Here is a 19,679-nt window from a genome sequence, read left to right as displayed (position 1 = left end):
TAAAATGTAATAAAACAGAGTGGAAGAAACTGATCAATAAAAACAATGATTACTTCCCAATAATAACAGAAAGGAGATATTTCTACATTTGTTAGCATTTGAGATCACTGTAAAATTGCCAAAGCATACTTTCAGCTGCAGCTAGATCAGGCTGGAGCAGAGAGATATTTTTAAGCTGCTTTGAAAGCAATGTGAGTCCTGAACCTTGAACCACTTCAAAATCAAATAGAATCCGAAAGGACACGTCCTTCTGACCTTAGAAAGGGGTTGGGGAATACAGTAGATTCTCACTTATCCAACACTCGCTTATCTAACATTCTGGATTATCCAACGCATTTTTGTAGTCAATGTTTTCAATACATTGTGATATTTTGGTGCTAAATTCGTAAATACAGTAATTACTACATAGCATTACTGTGTATTGAACTACTTTTTCTGTCAATTTTGTTGTATAACATGATGTTTTGGTGCTTAATTTGTAAAATCATAACCTAATTTGATGTTTAATAGGCTTTTCCCTAATACCTCCTTATTATCCAACATATTCGCTTATCCAACATTCTGCCGGCCCGTTTATGTTGGATAAGTGAGACTCTACTGTATTTGGCTTTCCTGGATGCTGTGGGATTGAAACTCCTATGATGCCTCAATCATTAGCTAGTCAAACGACTTCTAACAGGAACTCCAGTCCAACTACATCTGAGGGGCCACACATTTCACATTCTCTGAACCTAGCGGTCATGCAGTGTAAGGAGTGTAGTTAGTTACCATATTTACTCAAATCCAATGTTCACCTTTTTTGGCTAAATTACCTCTCCAAAATAAGGATGCAATGCACGTTAGATTCACATAATATGGTAATCTCAGCACTGAGCCAAAGTAAAAGGAGAGGCTGCATCAGGAATGTCTGGAGCTGCTATATGAGCGATGTCATCTCAAATTTAACTGCCATGACTCAATGCTATGCAATCCTGGAATTTGTAGTTTTGATTTCATTCTACTGATCCAGGACAGTTAAAGTGGATTCATTCTACAGCATAGATGCACCCCAAGGTTTTCTTTTCCATTGCTGGGAGTTTTGGTGCACTAAAACTTTTGTTTCTAAAGAAAGAGTTCTAAGCATGCAGCAACTGTAATGCACACCAGTTTTGGCTAAATTGCAAAGAACGCACTTTTTGCTACTGTGCATTAGATTCGCCAGCAAATGCGTTTTTTTGTTTTTGTTTCATAGTTTTGAAAATTGAGGTTTGCATTAGATTCGATGGCACACTGGACTCAGGTCAACACAGCACTTCTATTTCAGTTACCTGAGAATATCAAGAAACATAGCATACTCATTTCACAAGCATCATAGCATTTTCAAGTTTTATGCCACTATTTTATAAATCTAAGGGTCCTCCTGCATAAAAGTGAAATAAAAAATAACAAGCAATGCCATGAGTTGCTTTTTAATCATTGCAATGAGTAACAACAATAAAGAACAATAGATATGATTTAAAAAAAAATATTTTCCCCAGCGTTGCCTCACTCTGCCTTAGAAGATTTATTGATTTATCTATTCATATCCCAGCTTTCTCTGAATGCAGGACACAAGGAAGATTACAAGATGATGTAAGTATTGGTTCTGTTCTCAGGGAAATCAGCAAATATTTTTACAATCACTTTCAGAAGAACAAAATTTGTATCCTGTTTTTTCATGTTGGGTTTTTACTGGTATCTACAAAATCTTTCAGTCCAACACTATGCAAAGTGCCCAAATAATGGAAGTGCCTACTCCTTCTCAGTGATAGATGCACAAAAGCATTGTTTATGGGGTAGCAGATTGTCAAGCAAACTACAAGCACAACTGAAAACTTTAGTTCCTGCATAGATTAGGGATAGATCTCCCAATCCTTCCAGAATTCTTTACATTTCTTGCTATGGCACTCCTACACCCCCATTTCCTCATTTGAAAGGGAACAAACATAGACGTTTCTTAATATCTGCTGATGGGAAAGGGGATACTACAGGTGCATCTACACTGTAGAATTAATGCAATTTGACACTGCTTTAGCTGCCATGGCTTAATTCCATGGAATCGTGGGAATTGTGGTTTTATGAGGTCTTTCGCCTTTCTGCCAATGAGTATGGGTGCCTCAACAACCTAAAAACCCCATGATTTCATAGTATTGAGCCATGGCAGTTAAAGTGATGTCAAACTGCATTAATTCTACACTGTAGGTACACCCTAAGATGCCATTCTTTGAGCAAGCTTAGAAAAATATTTGCATTTCTTCAGAATTATATACAGTAGAGTCTCACTAATCCAAGCCTCGCTTATCCAAGCCTCTGGATAATCCAAGCCATTTTTTTAGTCAATGTTTCCAATATATCGTGATATTTTGGTGCTAAATTCATAAATACAGTAATTACAACATAACATTACTGCGTATTGAACTACTTTTTCTGTCAAATTTGTTGTATAACATGAAGTTTTGGTGCTTAATTTGTAAAATCATAACCTAATTTGATGTTTAATAGGCTTTTCCTTGATCAGTCCTTATAATCCAAGATATTCGCTTATCCAAGCTTCTGCCGGCCCGTTTAGCTTGGATTAGTGAGACTCTACTGTATGTTAATTCTTTCCTCCAGAAAGAAAAATTGCTAAAGTAGTGCTCAGACTGTCTCTTACTACCCTGCAAGTAGGAGTTAACAGTCTTTTGATAACAGGGAACCTGGAAGAAGTTTGTGAAAGCCTGAAAATATCTGTAAGTATCTGGTCAGAGACGGTAGTACATGGAAAGTTATTAGGGGAGGTAAGCAACCTAAGCTGACCTGGCAACTTCTATGTTAGATAGAAGTATTGGATTCAGAGCATTCATTCTGCATTTCCTTCAGTAAAGCTGGATCTTTGATTTATCAGCATCAAGCATCCTTGTTTCTCTTGGAATTACTGGGGTTTCTCTTGAGACTTAGACTTCTCCTTCAGAACACTTTCCTAGAAATGTCTATTTTTAACAGCACTTAATCATAGGCTTTCTATAAGGATAGGCTTGTCAGAATTGCAGACTTATGATAGGTGTTTACATCAACCTCTCCATTCCTAAACTCTGCATTATATAACATGGTACTGACAGAATGGTTCATGTTTCCAACTTCGGCACCCAGTACTTGTATGAAACAGAAATCTGGTCTCTGATGGAATTATTCAGCTGAAATTATGTACATTTCAGGATGTTTGCAGGAAAGCAGCTTTGGAGATGAGAAACATTTTAGAATTTGGCACATTTCCCAAGTCATACCTAGAAGTTCACTATCCCAGGCATTCGGGACAGATTCCAACACCTGGCACACAGGAGCAAAGACTCCCTGGTTTTATCACCTGTGACAGATAGTTAGGCAGAAGGTTTTAAAAGGGATAACCTTGTTAGTCTGCTTTAGCATAAAATGACAGCAATGAATCCAGCAGCACCTTTGGGATCAATGGGGAAGATGCTTAACCAAGATACAGTTCTATTTTTCACTGCTGCTTCTTGGCAGCAACATTGCTGCTGTTGGATGCCTTCAAGTTGTTTCAGACTTATGCTGACTCTAAGGCAGGGATCCTCAAACTGTTTAAGCAAAGGACTGGTTCATGGTTCCTCAGACTTTGGAGACAACCATAGTTTGAAGAAAAAAAACATGAACAAATTCCTCTGCACACTACATGTATTTTATCTGTAGTGCAAAAATAATAATAATGAAAGAACAAGACAATATTTAAAATGAAGAACAATTTTAACCAACATAGAATCATAGAATAGTAGAGTTGGAAGAGACCTCATGGGCCATCCAGTCCAACCCCCTGCTAAGAAGCAGGAAATCACATTCAAAGCACCCCCGAAAGATGGCCATCCAGCCTCTGCTTAAAAGCCTCCAAAGAAGGAGCCTCCACCACGGCCCGGGGGAGAGAGTTCCACTGTCGAACAGCTTTCACAGTGAGGAAGTTCTTCCTGATGTTCAGGTGGAATCTCCTTTCCTGTAGTTTGAAGCCATTGTTCCGTGTCCTATAAAACTTACCAGTATTTCAGTGGGAAGTGTGGGACTACTTTTGGCTGATAAGGGCGTCAAGTTAATTAGAATTGTTGTTGTTGTGTGCCTTTATGTTGTTTCAGACTTAGGGTGACCCTAAGTTTAAAGTTTAAGGTGAGGGCTCAGTAAATGACCTTAGAGGGCCGCATTTGGCCTTAGACCTCTGCCCTAAGGGGTTTCCAGAGTTGAATATACGTGATTCACTAAAGGTCACCCAGTTTTTTCCATGGTCGAATCAAATCTCGTTTCCTTTTTAATCAAATACTCAAACCACTATACTGTGTTGGTACCCTGGCAGCAATTATTTATTATTATCATAATTATGTTTATTTATACCCCACAAGAAGACTCAATACGGCAACATTAGAGGTCCTAATAAGAGCGCCCACAGCCTCTGATGTAATATATAACATCCTATGGCAACAGTGTCCCCTTGCATTCCATACTGAAACAGCAGGACAGTCTCTCTACATCAAAGGAGAAATGGACAAATGTAACACAGTCACCTCTTCAGACTTGCAGGTTTCACCTTTGCAGATTATTCATGGATTTGCCTAGTAAGTTCTCTCTAGGAATCTCTCAGTCTTCCAGTGTAAATCATATGTTCAGCTTCTACCAGAAGCTGACCTCATAGGTGTCTTAGAAGACCTACTGATGCCTAGAGAAAATATTTCTCTGCGCATCTGTAGGTCCTCCAGCATAGTTCTATGCTTAATGTCCAGCAGAGTTGACCATGCAATTGCACCAGAGGGCCGAGAGATGATGATGACGATGATGATGATGATTATTATTATTTATTCATTTCTATCCCGGCTTTTCTCCCATGGATGGAATTCAAAGTGGCGTACAATGTTTAAAACACAAATACATATATATCAAAACATAAAATACATAATAAACTAAAACATCATACGTCAATTTTTAAAAATCACCCAATTTGAACACCCCACGTACGACAAATTAATAACTTACAACAAATACCATTAAAAATTTCTCTAACTTCCAGTCACTGAGGTTATATATAAAAATAAGTTATACAAACTCCTAAGACACTCAATTTTCATAAGGCCATGCTGCAGTTGCCAGGACGATTACCAGCTGCTATCTGGCAGTGCCTAAGGTGCTTACTTACATGGAGGTCTTATGCTCCCAACATATGTTCAGGGTTAACTGCGTTATGGAATGGGAATATCAAACAGAACAAACTCCCCGTTGAACAAAGGTTCAGTCTTTCCGGACATTTTCAATTCCGAGCATCACTTCAAAGAACAACAGAAATGCATTAAGGGAAGATAAGAAAAATAAACTTCTGGAATTAGTATACTCAGAAATGTTAATCCAGTACCAGTAATGTGAACACACACAATGGATGACAAACATTTCTTCTCAGACAGTCTCAAAGGTGCTGTTGGATTCTTTTATTAGCACACACTGCACTAAATACAAAAAGAAAATTATACTTACAAAATGGATTAGACCCCAAAGAGAATGCGTCATCACTCATACATTATTGTTTTTAAAGCAACTGTTACGAGTAGCTACAACATCACTTTTCCAGTGGGGAAAAATGTAAAAATAAATAGTTAAGAAAAAGATTTCATACTGGCACAGTTACAGCTAGGCATAAAGGCTCCCTAGCTATATTGCAGAAGGATTTCATACAATTGTGTATAATGGAGATATGTTCCCAAGTCCAGCTTTGCTCACAAATTTTATCACCTGCCAACTACCCTAAATTCCTGTTTCTAAAGTCCAATGCATCTTGCTATATCTTATTTTTTGAAAAAGGACCCTTCCTCAAACTAAAGTTTCAATTATTTGTTTCCCCTTTGGGAGTTTACTCACCATTTAAAACCTGAACTTAATTTCAAATAAAACGATATAAATATTTGTGCCTGTTGAATCCTGGTGTCTGTCCCAAACTGTAATCTTTTACTAGTTATTTAATTCACATGAAACCTTGGGGAGAAAATGCTGCCTGTTGAGTAAGGGAAGCCCACATAACATTTTTCAGTGCTGCAGTTTTTCAACACACCAATACAATTAAAGACTGCATGCAAAAGACAGAAAGAGAAACACGCGGATTAGAGCAGTACAGACAGGGCCTCTGCCAAGGAGAGAAAATGCCAGGCTGAAATCCTTTGTACTTTATCTGTGAATAAATCCGCATAGGAATAATGTGGAAAGCACTGGGTTGTATGAGTTTTATGGTACAATGCTCTGCATGTCTACTCAGAAGAAAGTGCTAGAATTTAATGGAACTTCCTGGCAATGTAATCATACTTATGGACTGGAGGTAAATCATAATGACTTTGTTGGGATTTCAAAAAGGCAAGGTAAAAAGTTATTCAACAATAATTTTGTTAAGATATTAAGAAAAGTCATGCATATGTCTCAGTAAGCACACTATGTTAGAAAAAGCAAGTCTTCTTCCTGTTATGAAACATGGTGAAATAAGGCTGCAGTTTTCAGAAGTAATTTTATCAAAAAACCAAACAAAACAACAATGCACCTTTCAGGGATAACTTCTTTAAAAACAAAGTTAAGGTAAGGCACACATTAATCTTGATCAAAAAAGAGTCCACCCGCTTCTCTGTATAGAGTGATGAAGGGCAAGGGTTTAGCGCATTCCAGGAGAAGCTAAAAGAAGCACTGACCTCCTCTCCTCTCTCCTTTGCGGCATTGCTTCTTGCCTGGATGGGAAAATGGTGATAGAGGCTCTTTGGGTTTTCATGGGCAAGTGGGGATTCAGATTTTGGATCTCCAGAAACACAGTTCAACACTCAAACTACTATGCCAATTTCTTCGAAAAAGGCAAGTTCCCACAAAACGACATTGTCTGACAAATGAATACAGAAAAACTTGTCACTACCACATCATCAATGAAGGGCAAGCCATTATGTTACAAACTCGCCACTGTGCTACCCACGTTGTGCCTCTCTGTCAAGGCATGTAATTGGAAAACAACAGTGAGCTTAAAATCCTTTGGTAACAGCTGAACTGTGGGCATGCCAACTTTGCCAGCTCACATCAACTCCTAGGAAGATACATCAGACTTCTAATACTGTATAAAGCTACTCTACATTCCTGTCTTTTGAAATGTAACCAATGATTTTTTGCTTCTGCTCTGCTCACTTAATCATATGTGTTGAATGCATTTCCCTTCTCCATTATCCTCTGTTTTTATAAACACCTTTACGGCTATTTTGGCAAAAATGTATCTTCGACAGATGTGATGAGATCTTCTGAAAAGCAATATTTTTATTGCTAGCACGCTTATGCTAGAGCATCAGGAATGATAACACTATAGATTACCAAATTGGTAAACCCAAAGTTGACTCATTTAAATTGAATCGGGATTGGGGAAGAGGAAGCACATAGCTGTCCAAATTTTGCTGAACTACAACTCCCTGCACTCCTCACCACTGACGATGCTGAACTAGGATGCTAGTAGTTGCAGTCCAACAAGCTCTGAGGGGCTACAAAGTTCCCATTCCTCTTCTAGATGCTTTTCTGGAAATAACTTTGATTTTAAAAAACAGCAGCCATTGGTTGAGGATGAAGAAAAATGTTTCTGCTGCTTCAGAGAATACAGTACTGGTTTCAAAATGCAAAACAAGCAGTTTTACCTACATATTTGAAAGAACCTCTTGATTAAAAACTATTTGGAAATGGTATATGCTGCCTTGTAGTGTGGTAAGTCTCCTTCTTTGGAAGGTTTTAAACAGAGGTTGGATGGCTACCTGTCAGGAATGTTTTTGACTGTATATTCCTTCATAATAAAAGCTGGACGGAATGGTCCTTGTGGTCCTATCCAATCCTATAATTCTAATCAGCACAGCTGATAGTGATGAATGAGGCATTCAAATGCCATCTGGAAGGCTGCACAATTCCCACTCTGTATCAAAATATGTCAGATAAGCTTGGTTCTACTAAACAAAAAATAAATTGGACATATCCAATGCCTCACATAATGCTCAAACATGTTATCAGATGTTGCTTTTCATGAACAAGGATCTTCATCATCATACCTCCTGTCTCCATAGTTAAGCGCATTCAGGTTGATGCCGTGTTCTCTGCCCAATGATTAGATTCAATGTAGAAATGTTAAGAATCAAAAAGGTATTTTTAATAAAGGAATAAATTAACTAGGACTGTGTACATTTCACTGTTTGGGATTGGGGATTTGTTGCTAGGATAACCCTTTAGCCCTCCAGTTTTTTATTTAGGCCTCTCAGAACTCCCTTGACCTGCTGTCAGATTACAACGCAAAGTCTTAAAGATAAATACCAGGGACAACAGTTTCCTTGACTGACCACTTTCCAGCTTAGCAATATTAAAGCTCGTTTGCATACCTGGAGGCAGCATGATAGAGTGAGAATTTTCTCATTAGTTTTGCATAACAGAAATGCCTGGAAATAAACATTGCCCTGGGATTTTTTTAATTTTATGGTGCACTTAATGCATTTACACTCTTGTTCCATTAGTACGTAAACCACCAGAAAATAGAAAAATACTTTGCTCTGAAAACAAATTCTGTTTGGCTTTGCATTAGAATATTGCCTTGAGAGCTGCCTTTAACTCCAGTCCTTTCTTTGCAATAGGACAAAACCTACAGCCAATTATGGGTGCTATAACATGAGGCTTCTCATTGTCTGAAGACCAAGAATACCGCCTCTGCAATGCTTTTAATCTCTATTGCTTTTGAGGAGCCAGTGTCCATGTGCACTAGGATTAGTCATTTAATGCTTGCGACAGATGACACAAGACTTTGGCGAAGTGCTTTATGAAACCATCCTGTGCTCAACGCTTTTCCCCAGAGGCAACAAAAGTAGCCTGAGATTGCAATCCTAGCAAACATTTACTAGGGAGCAAGTCCCACTGGATTTTAGAGTATTTGAAGAGGCATATATGGAATCGCACCATAAACCGTTCTCATTTCAAGAAGAAAAACCAAGTTGGCACATTGTATGAAAGCAATACAAGGTGGACACGAAGGCCATTGTTGTTGTAAATTCAGTTCTCAAAGCACTTTTCCTTATGTAACCAATGCCATCATCCTTTTTCAATCAGAAGCATTAATGAAACCCAAATATTCAAAGGGGAAAAAAACCCAAAGCAAATAAAACCCCAGCATGGAATATAGTTGGACAAACATGCTGGATACCTATAGAAAACTCTGAGATGCCACAAATTATAACTTCCAGTCCCCTCATCATTTTGCAGGCTGCTTGCGTAATTTAATTTTCTAATTCTTCAAAGCCCATAATGTCTCCTTGAGCATATTTAAAACAACTTTCGAAGGTGGGAGGCATGGGAGTTAAAAAGCAAACAAATAGTAGCACAGCTAGGATAAGGAAATCTCCAAAGTTTTGTCTTTTGCACAAAGGAATCCTATAGGAACCTTAGATATTAATCAATTAATTGGTGTTAATGAATATTTATCTGGCATAAACAAGAAGCTGAAATTTGTTAATTTGCTAGTATTTAACTGATAGTTTCAAAGATTATATTGGAAATTATCTTGCTGAAATGCATGATAGGTACGTTGCAGAGAACACCATATATTTTTCCTTCTCAATAATTTCTATTTCTTGAAATATGACCAAGTCTATGAATTAGAATTTTCCATGGCACTTATTTTTAAAGAGCTATTGCAGATGTAACACAGACATGGCAAAGGAATAGGATAACGGACTATAGGAATGTATGCTTTGTCATGGCAGTCCCTCTTCTTTCTGATAAAAATGTCCCACTCCTCTAGGCTAGCCTTAACCACAATGTGTTAATACAAAGTTGTAGGGTCTAGAGTAGTAGAATCAAAATAGATGAAAGACAGGATTTTGAACAGAAATTCACAGTCTATCTCCTATTTCTTAAATATAAAGAAGATATTATAATAACAATGGATCAGAGTGAGGAAATTCTTCCTTATTGCCACTATAACTCTTGCAAGAGTAAAGACGTAATTTCCGATTTACATGAGATGAACATGAGTACCTACTCTGAACATAAAGGAAGAACTACCAAAGCAAATCTTGAGCAAATTTATCATGTTATATTGATTTGCTGTTTGCACTTCTAGACCTATCTAATAAATAATAACTGAACTGAAGCAGTGTTGAGAAAACAGGGATAATATATACAGCATGAGTGCAAGAATGTATGCATTGCTGAAACCTTTGTATTTGCAGCAATCCTCTAAGGAGCACCTCTAAGTCTTCCTTGAGAATCGCTGCACATGACTAATGCCAATGTATTGGTTAGTTCACACAGGCTCTTAAATTGCCACTGTAATTTGTGCCATCACATCAGCTTAAAAAAAACCTTTCAGTGTTGCACAAATTGTAGAAACTAAAATATAGCGACCGGTTGATGTACTTGACATCAGCTATGAGTATGAATGCACAGCACACTTTGAAGAGACATAGTTTTGCCCCCTAAAGCTCATATTCTTCTTGCATCTCAGAAAACTCTCTTCCTGCTCCTCTATCAGTGCATCTACACTGTAGAATTAATGCAACCTGATACCACTTTACAGCCATGGCTCAATACTATGGAATCCTGGGAGTTGTTGTTTGGTGAAGCACCAGCACTCTTTGGCAAAGAAAATAAAAATAAAAACCTTATAAAACTACAACTCCCATTATTACACAGCATTGAATCATAGCAACTAAAGTGATCTCCAATTGCATTAATTCTACACTATGGATGTACCCAATGTGTCTTGAGTTGTGTAGATTTAACTCTGTGAGTAATACATTTGGCAGTATGGGCTGAATTAAATTGATCTGTGCAGAAATGATTGTCCTCTCCCACAAAACCAAGGCATGAACTAGACTTGGTAAATTTTAGAAGCACCTCTCCTTCTTCCTTGGTATAAGCACAGTGATATAATTGAACCATGGCAGTTAAAGTGGTGTCAAACTGCATTAATTCTACAGTGTAGATTCACTCTAAGTCACTATCTCAAGTCCTGCTCCCTCTGCCAACAAGATTTTAAGGTATTGCACACTACTGCATAAAACAGAGCAACCTGGCATTCATTGCTCCAAAAGGCTTGCTTGGTACCCAGTTCGCCCTCACACATTAAATTGTGCTTCTTCTGTCTTTGTACATCCTGTCCTGAATTGGTGTTTGATTTCAGTTTTCTGTTGTGTGGTTTTTGCTGGTGACACAACAGCTAGTAACTTTTTAAACAATTTGATTGTGACGGTAAACAACATTAAAGGCCCCGTATACAGAAAGAAACAGAGACAGAAGTCCAGAAGTAAATTATTCAACGAAAGCAGTGGGCTGCCAATCCTATATGAGTCAGATCTGCATGAAGGACTGTATGAGCCTCAGATCTTGAGGTCTTCTCTTGTATCTTCAGATACATTTAGTGACAATATCAGAAAGGCCTTCTTGGTGGTTGTGCTGGAATTCCTTGTCTGGGGACAATAGGCAAACTCCTCCTTTGCTGTCTTTTTATTAATGGACAAAGACATTTTTATTTGGGAAACACCCTATTATGTATAAAAAGTGTGTGAAAATGTGATTTTTAAATATAATAGTAATAGTAACAATAATTGTATTTCTTACCCACCTCTCCTCCTGGCTTGAGGAGGGGCACAACATAGCTTAAAATAACATCATCATAAAACAATATGTAAAATAGATATATTAAAATGTATTTCTATGAAATACATATATTAAAATATATTTGGTGAGAGGACACCTCTACAGAAATCCCTGGGATGGCTATGGATGGCTTTCACCAGAGTCCTAGAAAGGTTTTCTCCCTAAGAACCTCTAAGGCTCCTTTTACATTGTCATATAAAATCAAGTTTATCTGTTTTGAACTGGATTATATGGCAGTGTAGAAGGGGCCTACATTATCCAGAGTGACTCTATGGTCAACTTTGGACAGAAATTGACTACAGAATTGCACTGGAGAACCTGGAGATTCCTATGGCCCTTTCACACAGCCATATAACCCAGAATATATTGAGAGATAATCCATAACATCTGCTTTCAACTGGATCATATGAGTCCACACTGCCACATAATCCAGTTCAATGTGGACTTTATACAGCTGTGTGGAAGGGGTCATAGACAGATTTAAATCAAATCTGCCAAGGACAAATGCACTATAAATGGGTGTAATTTAATTCTATAGATAATATAAACCTTTCTTTACAATACTTCCTTTGTAAACATTACTCCTGCCTCGAGCCTCACAGAGAAGTGGGTAATACATTTATTATTGTTGTTGATGTTGTATGTTTTTATCTCCATGTGTTTTTTCTCGTACATCTTTCTACACTTTATATCATTTTGAGATTTTAGGGGAGAAAATTATCCAATACAAATCAAGGACAGATTCAAAGGCATAAATGACAACGGCACAAATTCAGAAGTGCCAAGACAGGTTTTTTTCCCATGTACACATGTAAATCACTGACCTTTCCTTCAGGTTCTGGCGCGACTTTCTCCACTTTGCTCTTGTTTAAAAGCCCTTTCACCATTGCTTCAACTTGCATGTTGAACTTCATGAAGGTCACATAGACCATATAAGCAATCAGTAGCGTTAAACTTTCCCACCACATGATGAAGTTATCCAAAAAGAAGACAATCAACAATACCAAGTCCATGATGTAGAAAGACACATCCCGGAAGAGCGGCCACCAAGTCAGGTGCAAAATCTCTTTGGAAAATAAAGCACACATCCCGATCACAAAGAGGATATTGAACACGGCAGACCCGACTATTGTCCCGATGCCAACGTTGCTGTGGGATATAAAGACTCCTATCAAAGAAGTAAACAGTTCTGGGGCCGAGCCCCCGGCAGCCATGAAAGTGGCTCCAGCCACATCATCGGAAATTGCCAGCTTCTCTGTGATGACTGTCAGCGAAGGGACGAAGAATTCATCACAGACAATGGCTAAGGCTATGAACATGTAAACCATGCCCAAAATATGAAGAATGACAGCACCCTTTCTTCTCTCCTCCAGAGAAAAAAGATCTTCGGGATACTCCCCTTTGTGTTCCTCCGTTTGGTTCTCACTTCCGGCCTCATGTTTCATAGAAACAGATGAACCTGGGGTGCCATTCTGGTTCTGATCTTTAAAGTCCAACAGAGTCCTCTGCTGTGTGTGTGCAAACTTTTGGCTATCTACGTTGCTGGCTGTCTCTGAGCTATACGCTTCCAGCTGAGAAAAGGCACTAATGGAAAGAGAAAGCGTGCTCATGGCCACAATGCCGAGAAACAGTCCCATTATTCGTATCAGTCTCTGCTTTTTCCGGACATTTCGGTGTTTGTTACAGCTGAGAGGTAGTTCCTGCCGGCGCCATTCTTCGAGGAAATGAGCCGCAATGTTTTTACACTGAGCCATTTTGCGCTCTTTTTGCCCGATGGTCCGATATCTTAAGAGTCAGACAGATTCTTCTCTCATTCTTCTTTCACTGTTCAAGGAAGCAGTGCGGTTACAGAGTCAAGGGTTTTTATTCTTCATATGGAGTGCCTTGTTCATGCTTCATTTTAAAAAGACAGAGAAATAGGATCAGGCATTAAGTTACTTAATTGGACACTCAATGTAGATTTTTTTAAAGAAAACCAAATCTCCAAAACTTTCAAAACATGAAAAAAATAACTTTGCAGTAAGAACACATTTAATTAAGTACTGGAAAATATGGATTTACATGCACAAATGCAGCAGTCTGTCTTTTTGCAGTGAATTTCATCCACAGTGTATCAGTGAATGTTTATATTTGTGTACCTGTTTACCATTTTCTTCAAATTCAATTACTTCATGATTTCAAGTCAAATCTGGCTACTTCATGGACTCCATGAAGCAAAAGAAACTTGAAGATTACTGACAGCAAAGTGAAACAAATGATTATGTGTATTAATAGAAGTGTTGCATCTGTCTGTTTTAACTGTGTTCCAAATAAACATATTATTGGGTTGCAGTGAGTTTTCCAGACTGTATGGCCATATTCCAGAAGCATTCTCTCCCGACATTTCACCCACATCTATGGCAGGCATCCTCAGAGGTTGCGAGGTATGTTAGAAACCAGTCAAGTGTGGTTGATGTAACTGCGGAAAGTCCAGGGTGGGAGAAAGAACTCTTGTCTATTTGAGGCAAGTGTGAATGCTGCAATTGGCCACCTTTGATTAGCACTGAATGGACTTGCAGCTTCAAAGCCTAGCTGCTTCCTGCCTGGGGGGATCCTTTGTTGGGAGGTGTTAGGTGGCTCTGATGGTTTAATGTCAGGAATTCCCCTGTCTTCTGAGTTTCCAACCTTCAACAACAAACATTATTATTATTATTATTATCTTCTGGCCATTCTGAATGTCATTCAAAGAACTTTCCAGTTCTTCAGTCATGCTAAGGTGAAACATTAGGATTTAAGCCACTTTCGTGAGTTAATTCCCAGTGCAGTCGACTGGTTAAATCCAGACAATGCACCTTAACTAAACCGTGTCTCTACCTACAATTTGGTTCATTACAATATGCCATTTGTGGCATCAAAATGAAAAAAAGTCATGGACTTTCCTTTTAGTCTCCTGAAAAATAATTAGAATATTCAAATGCTATATGATGTGTTTTATTAGCAGCAAAGTTGAGGGCACTATTGATTCCAAGTAGACTACAGCAAAAAAATATATAAAGAAGTATAGGTTGAGCATCCCTTGGGATTTCAAAACCTAAAATACTCCCAAATTGGCTGACATAGTGACATCTTTAATTTCTGACAGTTCAATGCAACACAAACTTTGTTTCCTACTCAAAATTATTAAAAAAAAATATTGTGCATAAAATTATCTTTCAGCTTTCTATATAAAGGGTATATGACATGTATTTTTATTCTTGTTATTATTATTATTACTATTATTATTATTATTATATTTTATGTTTAAACTTAAGTCCCATCCCCAAGATATCTCATTACAGATGTATACGCAAAATAAAATGAAATTTAAAAGAGCCTTCTGTTCCCAAGCATTTTGGATATAGGATTCTCGATCTGTTGTCGAAGGCTTTCATGGCCAGAATCACTGGGTTGTTGTGAGTTTTCCAGGCTGTATGACCATGTTCCAGAAGCATTCTCTCCTGACATTTCGCCCATATCTATGGCAGACATCCTCAGAGGTTCTGAGGTATATTGGAGACTAGGCAAGTGAGGTTTATATATCTGTGGAAGTTCCAGGGTGGGAGAAAGAACCCTTGTCTGTTGGAGGCAAGTGTGAATGTTGCAAATGACCAGCTTGATTAGCATTGAATAGCCTTGCAACTTCAAAATCTGACTGCTTCCTGCCTTGGAGGAGGAATCCCTTGTTGGGATTTAACACGCCCTGGTATCCTTGAGGTGACTGGCTTGCCCTTGAAGGAGCTAGGGCTGGCGATGGCCGACAGGGAACTCTGGCCTGGACTGGTCCATGAGGTCACGAAGAGTCGGAAGTGACTGAATGAATAAACAAGGAAGCAGCCAGGCTATGAAGCTGCAAGGCGATTCAATGCTAATCAAGGAGATCAATTGCCTCAAAGAGACAAGAGTTCTTTCTCCCAGTCTGGACCTTCCACAGATATATAAAACCGCCACTTGCCTCATTTTCAACACGCCTCACAACCTCTGAGGATGCCTGCCATAGATGTGGGTGAAACGTCAGGAGAGAATGCTTCTGGGACATGGCCATACAGCCCGGAAAACAAACAACAACCCACATTAAAAATGTTCCATCTCCTCTTTTGATTATCAAAACACCCACCATTGACAGACCTGTCTGGGGGGGGGGGGGGACCAAAAACATTTGCAAATACAGTAGAGTTTCACTTATCCAACATAAACGGGTCGGCAGAACGTTGGATAAGCGAATATGTTGGATAATAAGGAGAGATTAAGGAGAAGCCTATTAAACATCAAATTAGGTTATGATTTTACAAATTAAGCACCAAAACATCATGTTATACAACAACTTTGACAGAAAAAGTAGTTTAATACGCAGTAATGTTATGTTGTAATTACTGTATTTACGAATTTAGCACCAAAATATCACGATGTATTGAAAACATTGACTACAAAAATGCGTTGGATAATCCAGAACGATGGATAAGTGAATGTTGGATAAGTGAGACTCTACTGTAATTCTTCTGTCTCTTCCCTAATAGATACACTATATATATAATACATAAAAGCAGCGAAGGAGTATTTCTGGCCGAGGAATTAACTCTGCTCTAAGCCTCTCCTTGCTCAAATCCCTCAGACCCACCGCTGTGCCCTTTTCCCAGCAAACTATTCTCATTTCAGCACCCTCTCAGAAGGACTTACTTCCTGAGTCGCCCTTGCCTAGGAAAGCCTTGTGATATTCATGGGGTTGACTCGAAGGCACATTACCTTGTAGGACTCTGCATTAGGAGCACAACTAACTAACTAACTTCTAAATCCTTTTGAATAACTGGATTCGGAGCCACTTACCCAAACGCGGGCTCAGGCAAGAGGCGGGCATGAGGCACGGCCGCCCCGATGGAAGGGAAAGGAGCTGCTCTGCCCGTCCGTCGCTCTTCCTCCTCCCCGCCTGGAAGGAAACGCTGGGCTCGGATGGAGCTCTTCCAGCCGCCTCCCTCCCGGCCACGCTGCCTGCAGGATGAGCTCCGGGCGGGACTGACTGACGGGCGGCTCTGTGGCAGCATTGGCAGGAAGCCACGCCCACTCCCCAAACCGCGCCCTCATTGCGCCTGGCAGGTGGGAGCCACGCCCTCTCCTCAAAGCTCCGCCCACTCCACCTCCTTTCCCAGCCATGAGAGACCTGGGGCGGGAGGCACGCCCACTCAGCCCTTGCAGGTGGAAGCCCCGCCTCCTCCTCTTGTGGGCCAGAGAAGATGCTCTGCCTCGCCTTGGCGCGCTCGGAGCGAGGCCACGCCCATTCCTCCTAGCCACCCCCTTCCCCCCTCCCCGCGCTATGGGAGATAGCGGGAGAGGCTCCGCAAACTTGGGCGGGAGCTCCGCCCCCTCCTCTAGCCCCGCCCCCGTGTTCTAACAATCGCCTCAGAGGAGGCTCAGCCCTGTCTTGGGCTCTTGGGAAGAGACCACGCCCCCTCCTCTAGCCACGCCCACTGTGCCCTAACAGGGGCCTCAGGAGAGGGGTAAAGGAAGAAGCCTTAGAAGAAAATGAGTTAAATTGCATAGGGATACAGAAAATATATACAGGAGTGCTGAAATACTCAAGAATGTATAAGGTAAAACTTCAGTAAAAATATATTTAAAAAAAAGAATGTACTATTAGCTGCCTTGACTCCCTGTATGGGGAGAAAAGCAGGATGATAATAATGTCAGTCTTGAGGAGGGTTTTCTCAGCAAGACTTGTTCAGAGGTTTTTTTTTGTCTTTTGCCTTCCTGAGAGAGTGTGACTTGCCATTTTGTGTGCTTTCAGGGCTGAATGGGAATTCAAACACCGGTTTTCAGAGTCATAGGCTAATGCTCCAACCACTATATCACACTGTCTCTCTAGTTCCTGGGACACTGAACATTGCTAGTTCCCCACATTTAGTTAGGATACATAGTATTGGTTTAAGCTACAACTCTTGGGTGCAAAGCCCATAATTGATGCCGTTACATAACAGTGTAACTGTATCAATTGCCACTTGTAAGCCGCCCTGAGTCCCCTCGGGTGAGAAGGGCGGGGTATAAATAATTGAAATAAATAAATAAATAATCTCTATTATTATTATTATTATTATTATTATTATTATTTATACCCCACTTTTCCACTCCACAAAGGAGACACCACGAAGGATCTGTTGGAGGTTGTAGATGTAAATAAATAGAAGCTTTACCACAGTTTCTGAATCAAGATAAACCCTGCAGTATAATAAAGTGTCACTCAGGCTTGTGTAACAAGTAATACAGTAGAGTCTCACTAATCCAAGCCTCGCTTATCCAAGCCTCTGGATAATCCAAGCCATTTTTGTAGTCAATGTTTTCAATATATCGTGATATTTTGGTGCTAAATTCGTAAATACAGTAATTACAACATAACATTACTGCGTATTGAACTACTTTTTTGTCAAATTTGTTGTATAACATGAAGTTTTGGTGCTTAATTTGTAAAATCATAACCTAATTTGATGTTTAATAGGCTTTTCCTTAATCCCTCCTTATTATCCAAGATATTCGCTTATCCAAGCTTCTGCTGGCCCGTTTAGCTTGGATAAGTGAGACTCTACTGTAGTATCTTTACTCCAATTCAAAAGATCAAACAGGGCAACAATATATACAGCAGTCTCTTTGAATTCACACAGAGAATTCACAGAGGAAATAAACAGTCCCTTTAAACAGTACATTAGAGTCTTGGATAAGCGAGGCTTGGATAAGTGAGACTCTACTGTATTTAAATATGATTCATCTGCCTTATAAATAATCAGAGTTTAGAGAGTTGGCAGCCATTTCCTTCCTGACCATTTCTAGACAGCACTCTCTTTCCCCTCCGAGGTGAAAATGGCAGTTAAAACGGTTTGTCTCAGCACCAAGCTAGAGACAGTAGCCAATCAGAATTCTGGTTCCTGACTGGTTCAGCCAATCAGCTGTTGACAAATACCTTTCCAGACAACTCATTACATCATGGTGCCTCCTTACAAATCCTCACAGGATCCTCTAAAGACGCCTGCCCCTGATGCAAATGAAATGTCAGGAGAAAATGCTGCTAGAACTTGGCATACAACCACACAACACCCCATGAAAGCCTTCGACAATACAAGTTTCAATTTATTTGCTCTCATCCAGTACAAAGCTGATGATAGACACTGGTTTAGGGTAAGGGCAACTGACCCTAAACCATGAGGTCAACTTATACATGAGTATATATGGTACCTTAAGGATGTGTTTTGAACTGCTCTTATAAAAGCAAGCATATTGTTTGTTTAGAAATATATGTGCTATTTAGAACCAGGATTTTCACCTTAACACTTGAGAAGCACACTCCTCTTGGACCTGCAATCTTCTTCTTTGCCCTTGAAAGCTGAAAGCATTGCCCTTCTAATGGGGAGGAACTAAGATTCACAAACCCAGGCAACAGAATATCCCATTATCATCACTTCGCATCTACTGCGGTTGCTGAGCACTTCTCTTTCTTGCCCTTGCATAGGTCAAAAAGACTGAAATCTCAAGGAAGAGAGGACGAAACCTACAGTAAAAACATATATCTGAAGAGAGAGGTGGGAGGAAAAAGAAATTGTGGATGGTTGTAACCCCTTAAATAAGAACTGAGTTGGCTACAGTGTGCTTTGAGGTCATAGAAATGGTCCCAATGAGGCCGATGTATTATTGTTTTTTTTTCGTGTCAGGAGCAACCGGAGTTGCTTCTGGAGTGAGAGAATTGGCCATCTACAAGGATGTTGCCCAGGGGATGCCCGGATGTTTGGTGTTTTTACCATCCTTGTGGGAGGCTTCTCTCATGTCCCCGCATGGAGCTGAAGCTGATAGAGGGAGCTCTCCCTGGGTGGGATTTGAACCTGGCAGCCTTTATGCCAGCAACCCAAGTCACAAGGCTTTTATCCCCTAGGCCAACGGAAGCTCCACTATTTATTGGTGTGAACTGCCTTAGGGGCCCTATTGAATTGGAAGGGTGGACAAAAATCAAATAAACT

At 39.7% G+C, this 19,679-nt stretch overlaps 1 protein-coding gene across 2 annotated transcripts in view; it reads right to left on the bottom strand.

Moving 5' to 3' along the window:
* The window catches only part of slc24a2 (solute carrier family 24 member 2), a 124,441-nt gene extending 107,598 nt beyond the window's left edge, over nt 1–16,843 (bottom strand). Inside the window, exons 1-2 of one of the 2 annotated variants that reach the window (XM_008103482.3) lie at nt 16,513–16,843; nt 12,498–13,566 (exon numbers count right to left, since the gene is read on the bottom strand). In XM_008103482.3, coding sequence (XP_008101689.1) covers nt 12,498–13,427 — 930 coding nt within the window. In that variant the 5' untranslated portion in view covers nt 13,428–13,566; nt 16,513–16,843. The remainder of the gene's footprint in view (nt 1–12,497; nt 13,567–16,512) is intronic. The other variant, XM_008103483.3, reaches the window with a different exon arrangement.
* Nucleotides 16,844–19,679: the final 2,836 nt, after the last annotated feature.

Source organism: Anolis carolinensis, chromosome 2 (genome assembly GCF_035594765.1).
Source record: "Anolis carolinensis isolate JA03-04 chromosome 2, rAnoCar3.1.pri, whole genome shotgun sequence".
NCBI classification, from domain to species: Eukaryota; Metazoa; Chordata; class Lepidosauria; order Squamata; family Dactyloidae; genus Anolis; species Anolis carolinensis.
This window is presented reverse-complemented; position numbering and strand designations above follow the sequence as displayed.